This window comes from Chaetura pelagica, unplaced genomic scaffold, assembly GCF_000747805.2.
Source record: "Chaetura pelagica isolate M959 unplaced genomic scaffold, ChaPel_1.0 scaffold188, whole genome shotgun sequence".
Lineage (NCBI taxonomy): Eukaryota > Metazoa > Chordata > Aves > Apodiformes > Apodidae > Chaetura > Chaetura pelagica.
The window spans coordinates 762,944-781,103 of NW_009954196.1; the positions used below are offsets into that span (position 1 = coordinate 762,944).

General features: G+C 38.8%; 1 protein-coding gene across 1 annotated transcript in view; it reads right to left on the reverse strand.

Moving 5' to 3' along the window:
- The window catches only part of NFKB1 (nuclear factor of kappa light polypeptide gene enhancer in B-cells 1), a 47,606-nt gene extending 29,932 nt beyond the window's left edge, over window positions 1-17,674 (reverse strand). Inside the window, exons 1-4 of the mRNA XM_010003177.1 lie at window positions 17,630-17,674; window positions 16,442-16,526; window positions 9,254-9,294; window positions 6,462-6,560 (exon numbers count right to left, since the gene is read on the reverse strand). Of these exons, the coding sequence (XP_010001479.1) occupies window positions 6,462-6,560; window positions 9,254-9,294; window positions 16,442-16,526; window positions 17,630-17,674 (270 nt within the window). The remainder of the gene's footprint in view (window positions 1-6,461; window positions 6,561-9,253; window positions 9,295-16,441; window positions 16,527-17,629) is intronic.
- Between the last annotated feature and the right edge of the window lie 486 nt (window positions 17,675-18,160).

Genomic DNA, 18,160 nt, shown 5'->3' on the forward strand with positions numbered 1-18,160 from the left:
TTACCCAGTCCAGTAAATATTTCCCCTAAGTGTACATGAGAATATATACTAAATTCCCCATCTACAATTTTGCAGGACTGAACTATGATAAACTGGGAGTCTTTAGTATAGCCAACTCTGGAGGACTACAAAGTCTTTTTTCCCGTTACAGTTTCTAATTATCATACATTTTTTAATAGCTTTTAAAACCAAGATATCAAGCAATGCCTCAAAAACAAATGTAAAATTATTATTAACTTGACTGGTAAGTTATTTGATAAGTTATTTGTTTTACATCTGTTATTTAGAACCTCATTTTCTTTCTTCACAAGTAATACTTGTCAATTCAGCTTATGCACAATTTTCAAATTTTGCTGAGCATAAAATTACCCCACTTTTAAAAAAGCAAACATTACCTTCCCTTCCAATTCACTTAATTAACCCTTTTATCAATGTTGGGTTTTTTTCCCTCCTCCTCTAATTTTTCTTCTAATTTGCCTTGGGCAAAGTTCTTTGTATTACAGCAGCTTATAGATCTAATCAACCAAGGCATTAAAGGATCATGATAAACATTAAAGTGATGAATCAGTGATGAACTGAATACTTAGGGTCATATTGTTGATAAAATGCTGATAACTAGGGTTTGCCATGATTTTACCACATTATTAAGTCCTGCTAGCTTCCTTCAATCCAGTTAACCCCTCTTTTGAACCCATTCCATCACAGGTGAAACACTCTGCATACATACAATGTGTGAACTGCCTGTGTTCCTATTCACCACTAAAAGCAGAAAAGAATCCCAACTATGAAAGAGCTGTTCCAGGAGAAACAGGTGTGTAAAATTCCTCTCATTACTCTCATGGCCTGCTAACTGTATGATACTGTACTCATTTGCATTTTACAAGCAGCAGTTTCTAAAATACAAAACTTGGGGTACTCATGCTTCCTCCTGTCTTCAAACTGTAAACCCTCCTGGATTGAAACACCACAGAATGTAGAATAAGCCATGTTTCACCACTTCCACCACATACCAGCAGTGAGGAAATACAGGGATCCCTATGTAACTTTCAGAAAGTAATTTGAAAATAAATATAATTAAGTTTGGGTGCTACATGTCACAACTACTACAAATAACTTTTCAAGAGGGGCACATAAAAAATTTTGTTTTCCTTTTATCCCTTACTAAACAAGCCCTTCCCTGCTATAAAGTTCCCAGCACATCTATGGTGTTATATTCACTATGAGTAACATGCATGTTCTCGTGTCACATCAGAAAAGTTCAAGGCAATCCTTCATCAGCTGTAGAAACCACAGTGAAACTGTAGGTAGGACTGCTGCACGTCAAGGACTTTCCAGGCTCTGAAAGCAGAACATAGAACTGCAGCAGTAACCAGATTGCAATCTCCCCCTGTTACTCAGCTCAGCATGATCTTTGTAGTCTCTCTCAGGGGAAAAACAAAAGGGTTTTTAAAACGTAACACCTTCTATGTAGGTCATAAGGCAAGAAAGAACCATCTTTGTCATCAAGTCTGATGTCTGTGGTGCAAAGGCTACAGAATGTCCCTGAACTGTTTCCTACCTGTATTTCTTATAGACTTTCCTACTTGATCTTGAGACATCCAGGTTATCTCCATGCCAAGCAAAGTAGTCTCAGTGGTTAAACAACCTTATGTACCATAAATTAAGTTTGAAATAATTTTTCATAGTTTTTGAATCACTGACACCACAATTACAGAACAACTAAAAATTTATTCTGGCACAAATAGCTATCACCTTTTAGATAAGAACTTAAAAAACACTGTCAAAGGCATTAAGAGGTAGACAATATATTACAGTGCTGGTTATACATAAAAACCTAAGGATTATGGTGTTGACAAAAACAAACTCGACATGAAAGGGAGAAAGCATGTAGGTACTGTACTGCTCAAAATGAGAGCTATGATCTGAACAAAATAGCTACTGAGCTTCAAATTAAAGATAGGGGAGAAAAAAGGAAATATGGAGTTCCTGGGAAGAGCATAGCTGTAATACTTGATTACATCCTGTACTGCAGCAGCATTCAATTGATCTCATCTGATAAAATTAAGAAGCTGGAGGCTCACATTTATTTGCTGTTTCTGTTTGAGAAAGATTTGTCTGAGAGATTAAAAGGACCCTGTGAACTTGAAATTGAGTCAATTTCAAAACAAGAGTTGAAAGTTTTTTCAGTTATTTCACATCCTCCTGTGATCCAGACCCCAGCCAATTTTTTTACAGTTTCAGAAACCTTTGTAAGAATGTTTTCCTACTTCAAAGATGTTTTTTCCAGTTATTCTTACAAGCAAGAAGTGAAATCAACTGGTCAATGATAGAAAGGACAGTGTCAAACCTAAAAAGCCAGGAACTACAAGCATACCTATTTCTCTTCCTAAGCACTGTTGTAACAACTACAACTGTAACAACCCCAATCCTGCCTAACCTCCAGAATATGACTGGTGCTGTCCTCAACACACACACAGAAGCATTCCACAGGTGAGGCATCACTTGCTCTTTATAAATGGTGTTTTCACAGCGCAGTGACTTTTTCTTTTTCAGTTGCTGGTTTAAGACAAAATATTTCAGATGTGACACACATTATTTAGGCAACTTACTTAGTTAGAAGTCTAAATATAAGAAGTGTAAAGTTCCTTAAACCCATGGGAGCTGAAGATGTTCTGATCCTCTGAATGTGAGGTCCCTCTCATGCCAAAACTGCAGTTAGGTCTCTGCTTTAGGAGCCCAACTAAAGAGACTCCGTGTATCATGTTCAGCCAAACTAACCATGACAGTAAAAAGCACAAATCTCACTGAATACAGATTTGCCTGAATCTTCTTCAGTAGGGGTAAAGATTTATAACAGAAAGTCTGCTCATTCTTGTCTCATGTTTATTCTTTAATTCAGGTGCTAAAAAGAATTTTTAACTTACAATCAATGATCTATAATTTAATTCCTATGGGGAAAAAACAAAACAACAACAACAGGAAGGTTCATCACCAAAGTAACTGGGCTAATTTTCCATACATCTCCCTCCTGGACTTGAAGTAAGTGCTGAAATCTCCCTAATTTCAATAAGAATGCTTATCTCCAAATTGAGGAATAATTTAGTATAGCCCCAGGATACAACTAGATGGGCAGTTCTCCTGTTTGAGTGCTTAGGTTCAGGGCTGCCTAACTGGTATGGAGCTTCGGTTCCCAAGCTGAACAAGTCATGGGGAGAGATGATGCTCATTAGCTTGGCACACCTCTGAGCAATCGATTACTCAGCCTCTGGGCTGGGGCTGATTTGCATCCAGCTCACAGAGAACATGCAACTTGAGTTTGCAGCCACCCACACAGATTTGCCTCCAAGGAGATGAAAATTCAGGACATTTTCTTCACACCACTATTTCCAGAAAACTCCTTTCAAACTCAAAACTGGATCGAGCACTTCGGTGTTAAACACGAATATGCCTACACTAACATCAGTAGGCAACATCAGGACACACATGATAAATGTGCAAGGAGGCCACTGGAAATTTTCTGGACAAGTTTTCTCACAGTTTTTTGAATATATAAGCCCAAGCAGATTATGAATAAAAAATCATATATAGTTAAGTAAGCTTAGATATTAGAAAACAGAGTTTTATTCTTTTTTCTTATGCTATAGACTACTTTTTTTTTCCCTGGACAAAAAGCTAATGATGAATAAGCAGCTCAGGAGATTTGATTTCAACTGTTTTAGGCAGTAACATTTTCCTATGGTGTGGTACATATATGAAGCAGTCAAAAATGAACTGAAAGTGAAGAATTTTAGGCAGCTCTCTACTGTAATTATGAAACTTGTCATAAAATGTAACTTCATTATAACATGTTCAGTATCTGTAACTTCTCTGTTCTCTGTAACTACATGAAAACTTATACAAAATCCTCTGAAAATACCTTTTTTACCTGATATTAGGGTTACTGTTAACAGAGTTAAACAAGGGAATATAATTCCACATATTATAAAGATTAATTAATCCAATTTTTTATACTATAAAGAAATATTATCTAGACTCCATTTGTCACAACTGTGCTGTTAAAATAAGAGGTCTTACATCAGTTTCACTTTGCTAGCCAGTGCAGATTTGTCTTAAGTGTAAAGACTGGCATTGCAGAACTGCTACACTAAATCCTGAACTACACCATCTCCTAATATACTATACAGGAGGTGGTTAAATATGTAAACATCTTCAGAGACACAGCAAAGTCTTCAGCATCCCAGCCTTTAAATGGAAGATACATCTTGTGTTCCAGCTCAGCCACAAGTTAGGGACTAGGTGTAGGAAACAAGAGAAGTGAAGTTGAAATGTCCATTTTACACAAGAGGTTTTATCTGATAAAAGTTTTCTTTCAGACTTAAATCCATAATCCTACAAAAAGTGAGCAGGGAAACTGCCATGTTTTTTGTGCACTGAAGATACCTGTTTTCAAGAAATCATGGCAGCTACTGGTAAATTACAACAGGTTTCCGTGCAGAGTTGGCCAAGCAAAAGATTCCAACGTGAACTGCACTGACCACACCAGGCCAAGGATTAAAGATCCATCACAAAACCTCCTTTCCACAGTACAGCCAAAGCCCATGCTACTACTGTCCTTTCACAGCACTATGATCAACAAATGAAAGTTTTATGTTGAAAAACTTGGTGCAAGAGTAAAAAAGAAAAGCCAAACAAAACAAAAGAACCCCAAAGCAACAAAACCCAGTGATCTTCAATTGTGCTCACCTCACTTATGACAAGGTAAGCACCCTCGGACAAAACACAGAAGAGACTTACAGGAAAAGGTGTGAAATGTTTCTGTCTTTACTGGCACAACTTGAATCGGGAACAGGCACTAACAAGCAATGGCCTTGAGGAATTTACTTGTTGTGTTCCCTTGCCAGCCTCTCCCAGCAGGTGTTGCCATGTGGGGATTTATACTAGGAAAAACCCAGATGCACAGAATAGGACGCAAGGGAGGGAGGAGAGGGACACACTTGTGTGTGTGTGGAATCTTTAGATGAAATTAAAATCTGATGATCAATGAAAACAGAGGGTTTGATGGAAAGCCAAAGAACATTTTGCTTTCTAGTTTACTCACAGAGAAATTCCATTTCCTCTATAACTCTTTATTACGCAACTCCTTGTCATGCTACTGTGCAACCCATCACACCTTACAGAGTATCATTTGTACTGTTATCAATACAGATTGGATTGGAATCCAAAGATCTGGCTTGAGGTAAATTAAATTCACTGAACATACCACTGAAATTTCATTCATTGGTTCATCATTACCAAAACAATAGGCAAGGGAAAAGCAAGCAGAACCTTTGCCTGGGCTAGTAATTTTTCATAGGAGTTCTGCAAGGCTGCATGAAATCAGCTTTCCCAGCTTCTTCTCAATTTACAAAATTAACACCCTAGGCTATCTAAGTCAATGCTGATTATTTTCCATTGAGTCATGGTCATACTGATTCATGAAGGGAGATACAACTGCTCCAAACTCCAGCCTTTCTCAAGGACTCCAGAAGAACTACACACATATTGCAGAGAAACCTGAGGAGCGGCGTGCCCCAAAAAAGAGGCTGCTTGCCACTCTTCCTTCCCCTTCTCACCCCATGGAGAAGAGAGTAAGAGATAATCCTAGAACCAAACCTGAACATTAACCCTGCTCCTCCTGAGACAATCTGCAGTGCAAAAGTTCAAAGAGGTAACCCAATATAAAGACTTTCATTGCATTAAAAAAAATACTGAAAAGACACAGTGCATCTTTTCCCCACTTTCCCTGAAAAAGAATTTGCTGCAAGAACCATAGGCAAAGAATGTCCTCTAGTCCTAGAATGATTAATCACCACTGTTACAATCTTTATATTGTGCTAGCAGAGAATGTTTCTTTGATTAATGTTCTTGATTTTTTTCCAGGAGAAAAAAGCCCCACAAACTTCCAGTGAACACCTGAACACAATGGTGCTTACATTAAAATCAGAAATTTTCTGTTTAAAGGAATGAAGTCCTTAAAAACAGAGTATCCTAGAGATAGTGAATAAGGAGTAACATAAACAGAAAAATAAGGAAAATTTGGTCAAGAGCATCTTCTAGTGGAATAACTGACCAGTCTCAAGCTTTGCAGTACACAGCAGTGGAGTAACTGAGCAGCTCAGGACTTGCTTTAGCCTTAACTACTTTAAAGAAGAGCTCCATTAGTCTGCACTAGGGCAGTGAGGGGGTAGGTGCAGGAAAGCTCACTGCTTAGCTGCCAGAATATATATATATAGTGCCAAAATAACTCCACAGATCTGAAGACAGCTTCTTTTTCAAAATCAACTCCATTTTGAAAGTTGGAATTGCAATACAGTTGCCCTTCAGTAAATTCACACAAATTAAGGTTGATATGCAGTAAAGTCCTATACACATAGATATGCCACTTGCACTTGCTTTGCAAAATCAATTATTCATGTACTTACTTTGACCTGAGGGTATGATTTCTTGTTCTTCTCACTAGAAGCACCAGGAAGTCCACCATGTGAAGGCCCTTCACACACGTATCGAAAACGAAACCCTCTCTGTGGAAACAAAGTAAAAAGAAACTTGAAAGCTGTTTAGAAACAAAACTAAAAAAAAAAAGGCAAAAAAAAAAAAAAGCACGAGAGTGCATGTGAACACACACAAACTAAACTTTCTCAAACAGCCCACAAACAGAAAAGTTACAACTGTTCATCCCAGAAATGCGATCAGAGTGCTGGCTGACAAAGCACCACTGAACTGTAGCCCTGGAGAAACTGTTCTCACTCTTAAACAAAGCAGCAACATAATTTTTTTCTTTCAGTAAGTGATAGGTGGCAAGATATTCTGAAGCAGAGATCTATTTATATGCTCAAAACAAGAATTAAAAGACGGACAGTGCAGGAGCAGATACCTTCTCCCATAATTGCTGCTAGGTAGAGAGAATTGAAGCCAATGATAGAGCATGTCCAAAGCATCATAAAGAAAAGAACAGGGATGAAACAGAAATGCTTCTTTCTCCCAGAAATGCTTCTGGGAGAGCATGTGAAAGCTGTATCTCCAGGTGGAGTCCAGGAACAGCACAGAAGCTTCAAGGGCTAATGAAAGGCTGCACTTTAATCTCAGCTACATAAATAAATGTCTGAATATACCCTAGGCAACTGTATGATATTAGCAACCCTTCTGGAGTCCAGCTATTCATTTATTACATTTTTATTTGAGGAAATAACATCCTCTTTAATTGACAGGGTAATCTGGAAAGCACAAAAGATGTAATTCTTAAGCAAATGTATTTGGTAACTCTAAATCTGATTAACTGTATTATTTCATGTGTGCTCCAACTTTGAATACTTTCAGATCTACTTGCCCAGTTCAGCAATTTCTGGCACAGGGCTCCCAGTATCTGTCCAAACAGCCCAGTTAGTATTGCACCCTCCGTCACTATTCATTCGGCTTCTTTCTAATCACAGACAATTCTGAATTCAAACTTCGTATCAGCTGACACTGAACAACACAGTTCCGAAATTACTCCATAATCACTCCGTAATCATCAACTTCAATACTTTCCTCACTACAGCCCTTTCAGTTCAGAAATGTGTTTTTCAGGCAAACAGAAAGATCTGACTTTTGTTCAGATATTGCTCAGACAATGCAATTAATCCTTAGGCACATACTTGCCCTCCTACAGTGCACTGAGTGACTGATGGCACTGCAAGTGAAGTGCTCAGCTATGATGAGTTTGAACACAAGTTGCACAAAAGGCAAAGCAACCTCTGCAGTCCTAGTGCACAGGATGACCCAGCCCCTCTTGACCTCTATGCCTGCAGTTCAACAGATCCAGTAGTCATGACTGCACTCAAGGAGTTGTGGTCTACAGCTCGATGTCCAAACGGAGACCAGTGACAACTGCTGTTCCTCAGGGGTCAGTACTGGGACCAGTGCAGTTTAACATCTTTGTCAGTGACTCGGGCAGTGGCACCGAGTGCACCCTCAGCCAGTGTGCTGATGACACCAAGCTGTGTGGCAAGGTTGACACACTGGTGGGAAAGGAGGCCAACCAGAGGGATTCACAGGCTTGAGAGGTGGGCACATGCCAACCTCATTAAGTTCAACAAGGCCAGCTTCCAGGTTCTGCACCTGGGTTGCGGCAATCTCAAGCACAATCACAGGCTGGGTGGAGAATGGATTGAGAACAGGCCTGAAAAAAGAAGGACTTTGGGCTGTTGGTTGATGAGAAGCTCAACATGAGCCAGCAATGTGCGCCTGCACCCCAGAAAGACAACCATGTCCTGGGCTGCATCAGAAGCAGCGTGGCCAGCAGGTGAAGGGAGGTGATTCTCTCCCTCTGCTCTGCTCTTGTAGGACCCCAACTGGAGCACTGTGTCCAGTCCTGGAACCTCCAACACAAGCAGGACATAGAGCTCTTGGAGAGGGGCCAGAGCAGGGCCACAAAGATGATCTGAGGGCTGAAGCACCTCTGCTGTGAAGACAGGCTGAGAGAGCTGGGGTTGATCAGCCTGAAGAAAAGAAGGCTCTGGGGACACCTTACAGTGGCCTTCCAGTATCTGAAGGGGGCCTGCAAGGAAGCTGGAGAGGGACTTTTTACAAGGGTTTGTAGCAAGAGGACAAGGGGTAATGGATTAAAACTGGAGGAGCGTAGATTTAGGTTACACATTAGAAAGAAATTATTTACAATGAGGGTGGTGAGACACTGGAATAGGTTACCCAGGGAGGTTGTAGCTCCTGTAGGGGGGGGCCTGTAGCCCCTTCAGGTACTGGAAGGCCACTATAGGGTCTCCCCAAAGCCTTCTCTTCTCCAGGCTGATCAACCCCAGCATGAAATGTTTTTGTTTTTCCTTATTCCATGTGTTTCAAGAAAAATGACACAAATTCTAAAAATCTTCCATGTTTAGTCTACTAATTTACATTTCAAAATACCAGGGGACTGTAAGAGTAATTTCTAAGAGGAAGAGTCTATCTTAGCAAGACATGTTTTTAAAAACCTCAGGTTTTGTTGGTTTTTTTTTTCTCATGACACTTCCAGAGAGACAAAGATGAAAACAGAACAAAACAGGAAACAATGTAACTACAAAAGTGAGAGGAAAATCTGCTGGTGGCTAAGTGCAACATTTGTTATGAGAGTTCAACCTCTTTAATACCTTTTTTTCTCTCACTTTAAGTAATAATTTTATTCAAAGCTGAATATAGTGACATAGCTACCTTAAAACTTTTCAAAATGTAGAGTTCTTCTTACCTGTTTTGGCTGTTCTATGATTTGAAGATACGGTCCATCTGCTAACATAAAAAAAAAAAAAAGACATAATACACATTATATTCCTATTACTATGACATAACTGCTGGGGTAAAATTGATGTCCTTGAATGTCTTGAGATAAAATTTTTGAAAGCACTTCAGCATCTTTTATAACTTAAATTTTAATAAATAATCATTTGGCAGTCTGTAATTTCTAACTTTTCCTAAGAGCAGTGGAGTAAGAAGGGCAACCAGCTCTCATCACTCAGGTAAGACTTGCAAAGGGTGAGTAATAAGAAGATCCTCCCCTTGCCACTGACAAGCAGTCTGGCCTTTCTGAGGCAAGGTTAACTTTTGTATTTAAACCCCTTGGGCTCTGAAGACTATACTCCTAAGATTTTGACCCCAGGGCATCCTACTGAATAGGTGCTTTTGAAAGTTTAAAGACAGCCAATGGGAAGCTCTGAGGTATGAGAATATAGGAGGAATTTAAACTGTCTCAACATGCCCTAACAGTCAGAACTGATTTTAAAAAAACCCAGGAATTGAGGAGACTAAACGATTTACATTCTTTTAATAATTTCAGATACACTTCTAATTACACCGTTCTATTGTGCCTCTAAAAACACTGAACACACTTGACTATAGACACAGACTCTGAGATGCATCTTTGAGCATGATGCCAATACACAGAATTATGTTCTACTAAAATTCTATGTATATCTTTCAAAGAACACTTCCTTGAACAACTTTCAGTCTTGCACTACTCATACCATGAATCTCATCCAAAATTCACCAGTTTAAATACCCTTTGAGCAGGCTCTAAAATCCAAGGAGAAGTCAGTGCAATCAGTCCTAAGAATTCATCACCTAATCAAAGCTCTAACTGGTTGGTTATTTGCATCCAGAAGGAAAGTGCTCTGGGTGGATGGCTGTAAAATACCTCTTAAAACACAAGCCATTCCCCAGTCTGAAAACAACAGTTCCAAGGGGCAGGAGTTCTTTCCTGCCTCTTGCTAAGCAGGAAAGAATATTCACATCACAGTGCTAGAAATTAAAACAAAGATGATCCCAAACGACAGCTTCACTGTGAATACCTACACAGTATGTTGCCAGTTATATTCCTGTTGGAATCATGCATCATCATCACTTACACTCTGTGATGCTAAGGAATCAAGCAAGCTCACTGGGACATGTGAAAGCTCCAGAGCAGACAAGCAACATCTTCATGGCACAGCTTGGAACCACATAAAGCACATTGTGCCCTGCCTGATGGGTGTGCTCTACCTCCAAACAGCTGCAACCTCTGCAGGTACCATACCATCCAGCTACCTCAAACTAGGTAGTACTTGGTCTCAGCACAGAAGTACATCCTTACATCAACTTTAATTTGCCAACAGGTGTAATGTTCACTGGTAATAAAAATGGCAGAGCATTAATTAATTTATGGTTTGTAGTATAACTACATGCATCCTTCTCAGCTTCTCAATACAACTTCACTTTAACAAAACTTTCATATCTCTATAGTCAGCACAGGTCTTAACTGAACAGGCTTCTCTCAAAATGAATCTTGATAAATATGTTAATAGATGGAATTAGTATTTTGCTGTTGAAGTGAACTGACTCAGCAACCAAATTAGCTTCATGCCAAAGTTACGTGCAAATGCCAGTCACAACAATTTCACATATAAAGTTCATTTATTACCCAAGTCCAACACTCTTCCTGTGAAAAAGTAAATGGTGCTACAATTAAAATCTTGCATTTGTGCAAAGCAATTGCCTCAAGATCATATACACATCATCTTACATTAGAAAGCATGAAGAACAGTTTGGACTTCAGAAACTTTAAAAGAGTAATACTTAGCCTTGGTGTAGTTTTTTGCCTCTAACACAGAGTCAAAATGAGTTGAGTTGCGTTTAAGCATCACACGGGCACATAAATTTAAGCCTTCTGTTCACAGACCTCTAACCTTCCCATGTTTTAGGCTTCTAAAATTTTAGACTTTAACAATTCAGAAGCTCTGTATCTTCTGGGCACTGGCAACAATAATGCACCTAAAACGCAACTGTGTAGTTCAGCTTTCAATCAGGCCTCCAGGGCATTATGGGCCAAGTGATTGTTACTTGGCTCTTCTCCCCTTAGGAATTAGTTTTCAAGGCATATAAATTGGCTTAGTATGGACTGCCTTCTGTTAAGCATTAGACAGAAAAGTAAGCATTCTTTTATCCAACAGCGAAGGGGCTGTAGCAGTCCCCCAGGATGCATCAGACCCAAGTTCCAACTCTTCCTCAGCATAAGGAAATTCAAGCCCCTGAGAGAAGAGAGAAATATACACAATACTGGCATATTGGAATGCTCAAGGGGAATTCTTCGTACCACTGAAATGGTTTCACCTTTCATGGTACTTGGGACTGTGTTTTTTATGCCCCCTTGAAAAAAAAGCTTATAAAAAACATACAAATATACTGGTTTTTTTTAAAGTATCAAAATATCTTACATACCAATAGTAGGAAAGTGCAAAAAGCAGCAGTGTAAATGTACAAAGGCAAATTAAATGTCTGTGATGATTAATCCAGATTATATAAATCATGTACCAGTGTATTTAAAATAAAGTTTTGTGAGGTCTTGTTTTAACCTTTGGGTTTTGTGACTAAACATTCTCTATTATAGCAGCTGAACCAGATCCAAGTAACAGTACAGAGAAGGCACTCTAATGCAAGACACTTAATTATATCTGAAACGCTTTTAAAAAACAAAGCGGCAATGATCAAGGTAACTTCCAAGCCTAGGCAGCATATTATTTTGACTATAAAAAGGACTTTATTTAGGGAAGGGTTTCATGCAGCAGTCTTCACTAAATACTTCCTAGAAGTACATTAGGCAGAGAGCCTAACATCAGCTATGTGTGGTTCCTTTTGTCTCTCTGATCCTCTCCTCTGAGGAAAATACAATATTGCATAGGAAGTTTTTAAATATTTCATTTCTATTAGTAGGCATGTCTGGTTTAAGCAGACAGTAAGAACCTGAAGATGTACACAGAATGATAGAGTGGTTTGGGTTGGAAGGGACCTTAGAGATCATCTAGTTTCAATGCCCCTGCATGTGCAGACACCTCCCACTAGACCAGGTTGCTCAAAGTCCCATCCAACCTGGCCTGGAACGCTTCCATGGAGGGGAAAGCCACAACCTCCCTGGGCAGCCTGTTCCATCACCCTCACAGGAAAGAACATCTTCCTATTGTCTGACCTAAATCTACCCTCTTCCAGTTTAAAACAATTGCCCTGTGTCCTACCACTACAGGCCCTTGCAAAAGGTTCCTCCCCACTGCAGGCCCCCTTCAGATACTGAAAGGCCACTAAAAGGTCTCCGCAGAGCCTTCTCTTCTCCAGGCTGAACAGCCCCAATTCTCTAAGCCTGCCTCCACAGGAGAGGTGCTCCAGCCCTCTGATCATCTTCTTGGCCCTCCTCTGCACTCACTTTGAGAGCTCCAGGTCCCTCTTTTGAAGGAGGCTCCAGAGCTGGACACAGTACTCCAGGTGGGGTCTCACAAGAGCAAAGTGGAGGGGGAGAATCATCTCCCATCTTGAAAGAGGATTTAATAATGACAAGATTTGTGATGATTTTTTGCACCTCTGTTCTAGGCTGGGAAGTTGCTTGCTTCAAGTTCTCATTCAACAAGCAATCTCCCTTTAAGTGTTAAACAACCACAAGAAGGAACGATATTTGATGCATAACTTAACTTCTACTTTTGCCCTAAGAGACTGAGGCAGCACACACTTGTGGAGCTGACCTCTACACAGGAGTGACTCCCATGGTTGCCAAGAGCCAAGTTTTGACATGAGCACTCCTTACAATATGCCTGGCACTGGTGCAGTCAGAAGGCTTAAAACTGCAACTAAAACATGCAGTCCTCCAGCCTGATGGGGGTTTGCTGCAGTCTGCCACATCCTAGGTATGCTTCAGTGCTTCCTTTTCTGCATTCTCGCCCCCGTTGCCACAAAACAACTCACATCCCACTGCCTCCCCTCCAGCCTGAGTCACAGTCCCACTTCCCCACGCCTTCTTCAACTGCTACATTTCTTCATTTTCCTTCCTGCCTGAGTCAGAGGCCCTCCTGCATCTTGACACTCCCAACACTTACATTCTTTCTTCCTCTTCACAGGCCTCACCCTGCACACACACTTCCCAAAGGAGTATTCATCTTAGGCTCCCTCTTGGTTTCTTCTTCCCATCACAGCAAAGAAAAAAGGGGTCTGTGAGGTTGGAGGGATCCCCCTGCAGTCTGGCAGCACCACAGGTCTAGTGTGGTCCTTTATCTACCAGCTTATCTAGTACCTGAAGCCACACAATTTAACCTGCAACCAGCTGTGGTCAAGTCCCCCCCTCACCTCCTCTGTTAGCCAGGTCCTCCAGAACAGCCCTTTCTACTGGTGATGTTTTGCACACACGGCTCAGTCCTGCAGCTTGCATTGTTATGACATGTATCATAGATACATCTTTTTGTCACCAAAGGCACACAGTGGCTACCTTCTAGATTTAAATGTAAATGTAGAGCTTGAACCACATAACTATCTACTAGAGCTTTAGAGCCAAAACAACCAACTCTAATTTTTACTTAAAACTGGCAGATAGGGGATAGAAAAAGAAACAAGCGAAGACACTTGAGCACTGACAACCTCACTGAGAAAATCTTTGCCCCAACATCTCAAAGGTTTTCTGCTGTTACTGTAAATATTAACATAACAGCAGAATATCTACCATAAGAAAGTCCCCAAATTCCCCAGCTATTTGTTGATTCACTATGCTGGCATGATATGGCAACCCACAGTTACACATTAAACCTGCCTGCCATTGTAAAAGGGCAGACAGTGTGCATTTATGAATGCAGTTTGAAAGGTGCAGGCACCATACCAAATCATGAGCAACCATTAGTGTCTTTGTTGTTTTCGGTTTAAAACATCCAACTGTCCTAGAGAAAAATCCTTTTCAGAACACTTACTTCACCTTCTCTATATCTCAGCTGGAAGTACTTTTGGAAAAACCTGCATGAATTTTTAAATGGTCTTGCTGTGCAGAAAGAAATAATTAGTTCCTGCTTGGAAACAATTAGAGCACAAAATATAAATTATTATATTATCTTATAACTGAAGAGCTATTCCACAGTAATGACAGACCATAGTTTCAACCAGGTGAGGAAGTAAGCATTATAGTGATATTACTCAAGAAATAAAATCACTATGGCATTAAAATCATCAACTTTATCTAAAATTTATTATTAACTTTTTGTTTGTGATAACATGAAACCCATGATCCTTTATTAAATCCCATTTTGTACGCAGGAAACTTGCCACCTATAGTGTCAGGAGCAGTGTTGTTAAAAAAACCCTCCTTTTCTAAGCAATTTTGCATATTAAGGATAGAACTAGACTTAGCCCAGTAAGTTTTCTGTGACTGAAGTCAGTAAATTGTTGATTTCCTTGTAAGGTTTTAAAAACAGTTTCTTTCTAGTTTAGACAGGACATATATATATATCTCTCTGAAAATCAGTTTTATATAGATGATAAATTTGTATGGAAGGAGTCCGGTATGAGGAATACAGAGTAAGCTTAAAAGGTACATGTAAGAGAGATGATTATGGGGAAATAAAAATTCTAATCATCATCTTCATGCCAAAGAAACTGTGAGAAAGGTGAAAAAAAACCTTGGCATATAATGCATAAACCCTTTAATCCTACAGAGAAGCATCTTACTGAACAATTTTATATCTTAATAAAAACACACTGCAAACAAATGATTGCAACATTAATTTGTTGGGTGCTTTTCTATATTTGTCAAGAGCTTTCCTCATCAGAACATTTTATCTTGAAATAAAATTATCTGTACCAAGTGTGTCTTGATTTTTCCTTGCTAGTTTTCAGTCAAGAAAACTGAAGTTTGCTTTAACTGAAACAGTAAGTATGTCTTCATTTTTATTTTTGCAACAGCATTTAGTGTTTCTTTAGGGTGGAATTTTACCTATCGAGAAAAAAAGCTAATTTCTTATTTCATTTTACCCTTCACTGCTGTCAAGTGTATAAAACACTGCAAATAGAAGTGATCTGCATTTTCAGCAAAAGAAAGCAATCTGCAACACAGAAGGTACCAGCTACCTCCAGATGCAACAGGAACAGATCAGTTGTCATGTGAAAAGATAATAGCTATATTGGAGACATATTATTGGAGATATAAATTAAGAAAAACTTCATACACCTAAATAAATTCTTACTTCCTTCCTCCTTTAATATTAGCTATTCTAATAAACTAAGCAAGAGAAACAGTTTTCTAAATTCAAACAAGAAGTAATAATTATAAAGAAATTTAATAAGCAAAACCAGACCTAGGTTGATCAAGCAGCTGATACTGGCTGAGAGGTAACACACTTCTATTTGATATTCCTGTTCTGGGACCATAGGGGAAAAACTGCATATCAGACCTTTGCAGAATGTTATTTGCTTATTTTCAGTAGCTGGTTTCAAAACTGGACTCTGAACTTTCAAACTACTGTTATTATTCAGGAAATTGTCAGGTACTTTTAATACCAGACTGCCACTTTACAGGAAACAGAGAAGTCACCAAGAAGGAAAAACAGACTTGAATTATACCGGAAGTTGTATATATATTCTACATTTTACTAGAGAAAAACAAGCACATCTTAAGAGTTATTACAACAAACGAAACAATGATTAAAAAAAAAGAAAGTATACATTGAACTCAGGCAATACAAACATGTAGGTCACTGAAGATGCAAATTTAGAAAAAAATACAAAATAACGTATAAAACCAAGTTGCTCAAAGCTCTTTGGTCACTCAAATCATTTAGATAACAGAAACTTTCATGTTTCTGTACAAACCAGGAGAAAATCAGATTTGCCTCAGTACTGAAAGTTTCATGAGGGCAAGAAAGAGATGCCTAGGGGTATAATAAGTAGTAAGTCTAGTTGACAACCTTGAGATTTAGTGCTATGAAAGTTAGGTTAATGGTTGGACTTCATGATTTTACAGGTCTTTTCTGACCTAAACGATTCTATGATTCTAAAAAAATAAAATAAAAAGAGTGTAAACAAAAATGCCTCTGAAAAGAATGTCACAAAAAAATAAACTGGAAGAAAAAGCAAGACAATAGCACAACCAAAGAGCAACAGTTCCTACCTGTTCGTAGCGGCAAGTCTGAAGTGATGTAATTTGTATTATTAAATAATGCATTCATTCCCATTAACTGATCCATTGCAAACATCTATATTAAAAGAAAATACATATTTCATTACTAATTTTATAAAGCATCTATCAGCAAAGAACATCCAGGTTCTATCCAAATACTGAAACTGCTAACACCCCAGTACAGTATGTAAACAGTTTGTATTTATTTTTTTTGGCAACAACAGTGCAAGCAAAGTTGATAGTACTGACCAAGTTTCATCAGTATCATGAGACCACAGAGCTCAGAAGTTTCTAAGCACACATTTGCTTAAATGCACTAACAGCTGCATATTTAAGAGAGCTTAGATGGCAAATTCTGAAAAGCAAATTCATAGTTGTCTTGTCCAAAGTCTTGCTGAGAACCTATGAGTTTTCATTTCCACTTCTGTGATTAAACCCCATAAGACTATCTTCCTTAAGAAAGTATTTACAAGTTATAATGCAATAAAACAGTATACTCAAGTTAAATTTACTTTTTTTTTTAAACACTGACATGTCTTAACTCATTTAATTCTTGTCAGATACAAAGTATCTTCTTCTGAAGTGGAGAATGCAGAAAGGTTTAAGTAATTTATTTTTGGAAATTAAGATGAGTAGAAATGATCTGTTCTTCACTCAAGCTTTTCAGTAAAGCACCATTTTCACAACTTAAGTGGATCACAAAATGACCTAATGGGATCAGGAAGAGCTTCTGAAAAGCCAGGCCTACTGATCTCTGTGAGTGAAGGAACACTTCACTCATCAACGTCAATGCAAAATTCACAAAAAATTATACAAAGGGGTCTTTTTGGACATAAGTGGCTTTATTTGCAGATGAAGACCAATGCTCACCATGGAGAAATTTCAGACCAAGTGTCACATGGCACAAAAATTAGTATTTTTTCAATTGCTTCCTCCAGCAGGCCTAGCTTTCCTTTTCATTTCAGCCATTTCATCAGTGGCAAGGCACTTTAGAGGTCACAAAAATACCTTAGAGAAAAAAAACCCCAAAATTTCCCCAAACCTGATTTCTGCCAAGAGCTGGAATGCTTTTATATCTCCATGTTGTCAAGCCAAGGAAATGACAGGACAATATCACACACAGCCAAAAAAGAGCTGGAAGAGAACACAGGGATACTGAAAAAAACCAAATCCACTTACTTGGGGATCAGACACTCCCAGAATATAGGAATCTTCTCCTGCCATTTTAAGTCCTGAAACAGAAGCACATAATCCTAACTCATTTTTTTTCCATGTACAGCAACAGAGAAACTGGAAAAAAGTAAAAAGCCCCATCTTGATCCCTCTTATTTTACTCATAATGTTAATGATTTCTAAAATACTCTTTTAAGTTCCTCAGTATTTGCATGGTGCAGCCTAAGGACAGGTCAGGCTGCAGCTAGGATTTTCCATTGCCTGGAAAAAACAACTAAAAATTACAGTCCAAGCCCTTAAGTAAAAATTTATTAAAATCAGGAATTAATTTGTTTCTGCCTTTGCTCTGACTGTTCTGCAAATCATTAGCACAGTTCAGCAAAAGCGGGACTCCACATTTTTATAAAATAAAGACACTTCTGAGCATTCATGGAAGCCCAGCAGTTTTCTTCTGAAGTACTACTAAATGCAAGATCAAGATGCTCCAGAAAGAACATCCAATATTTTTTTTATTTAAATATAAACAAGAGTCAAACA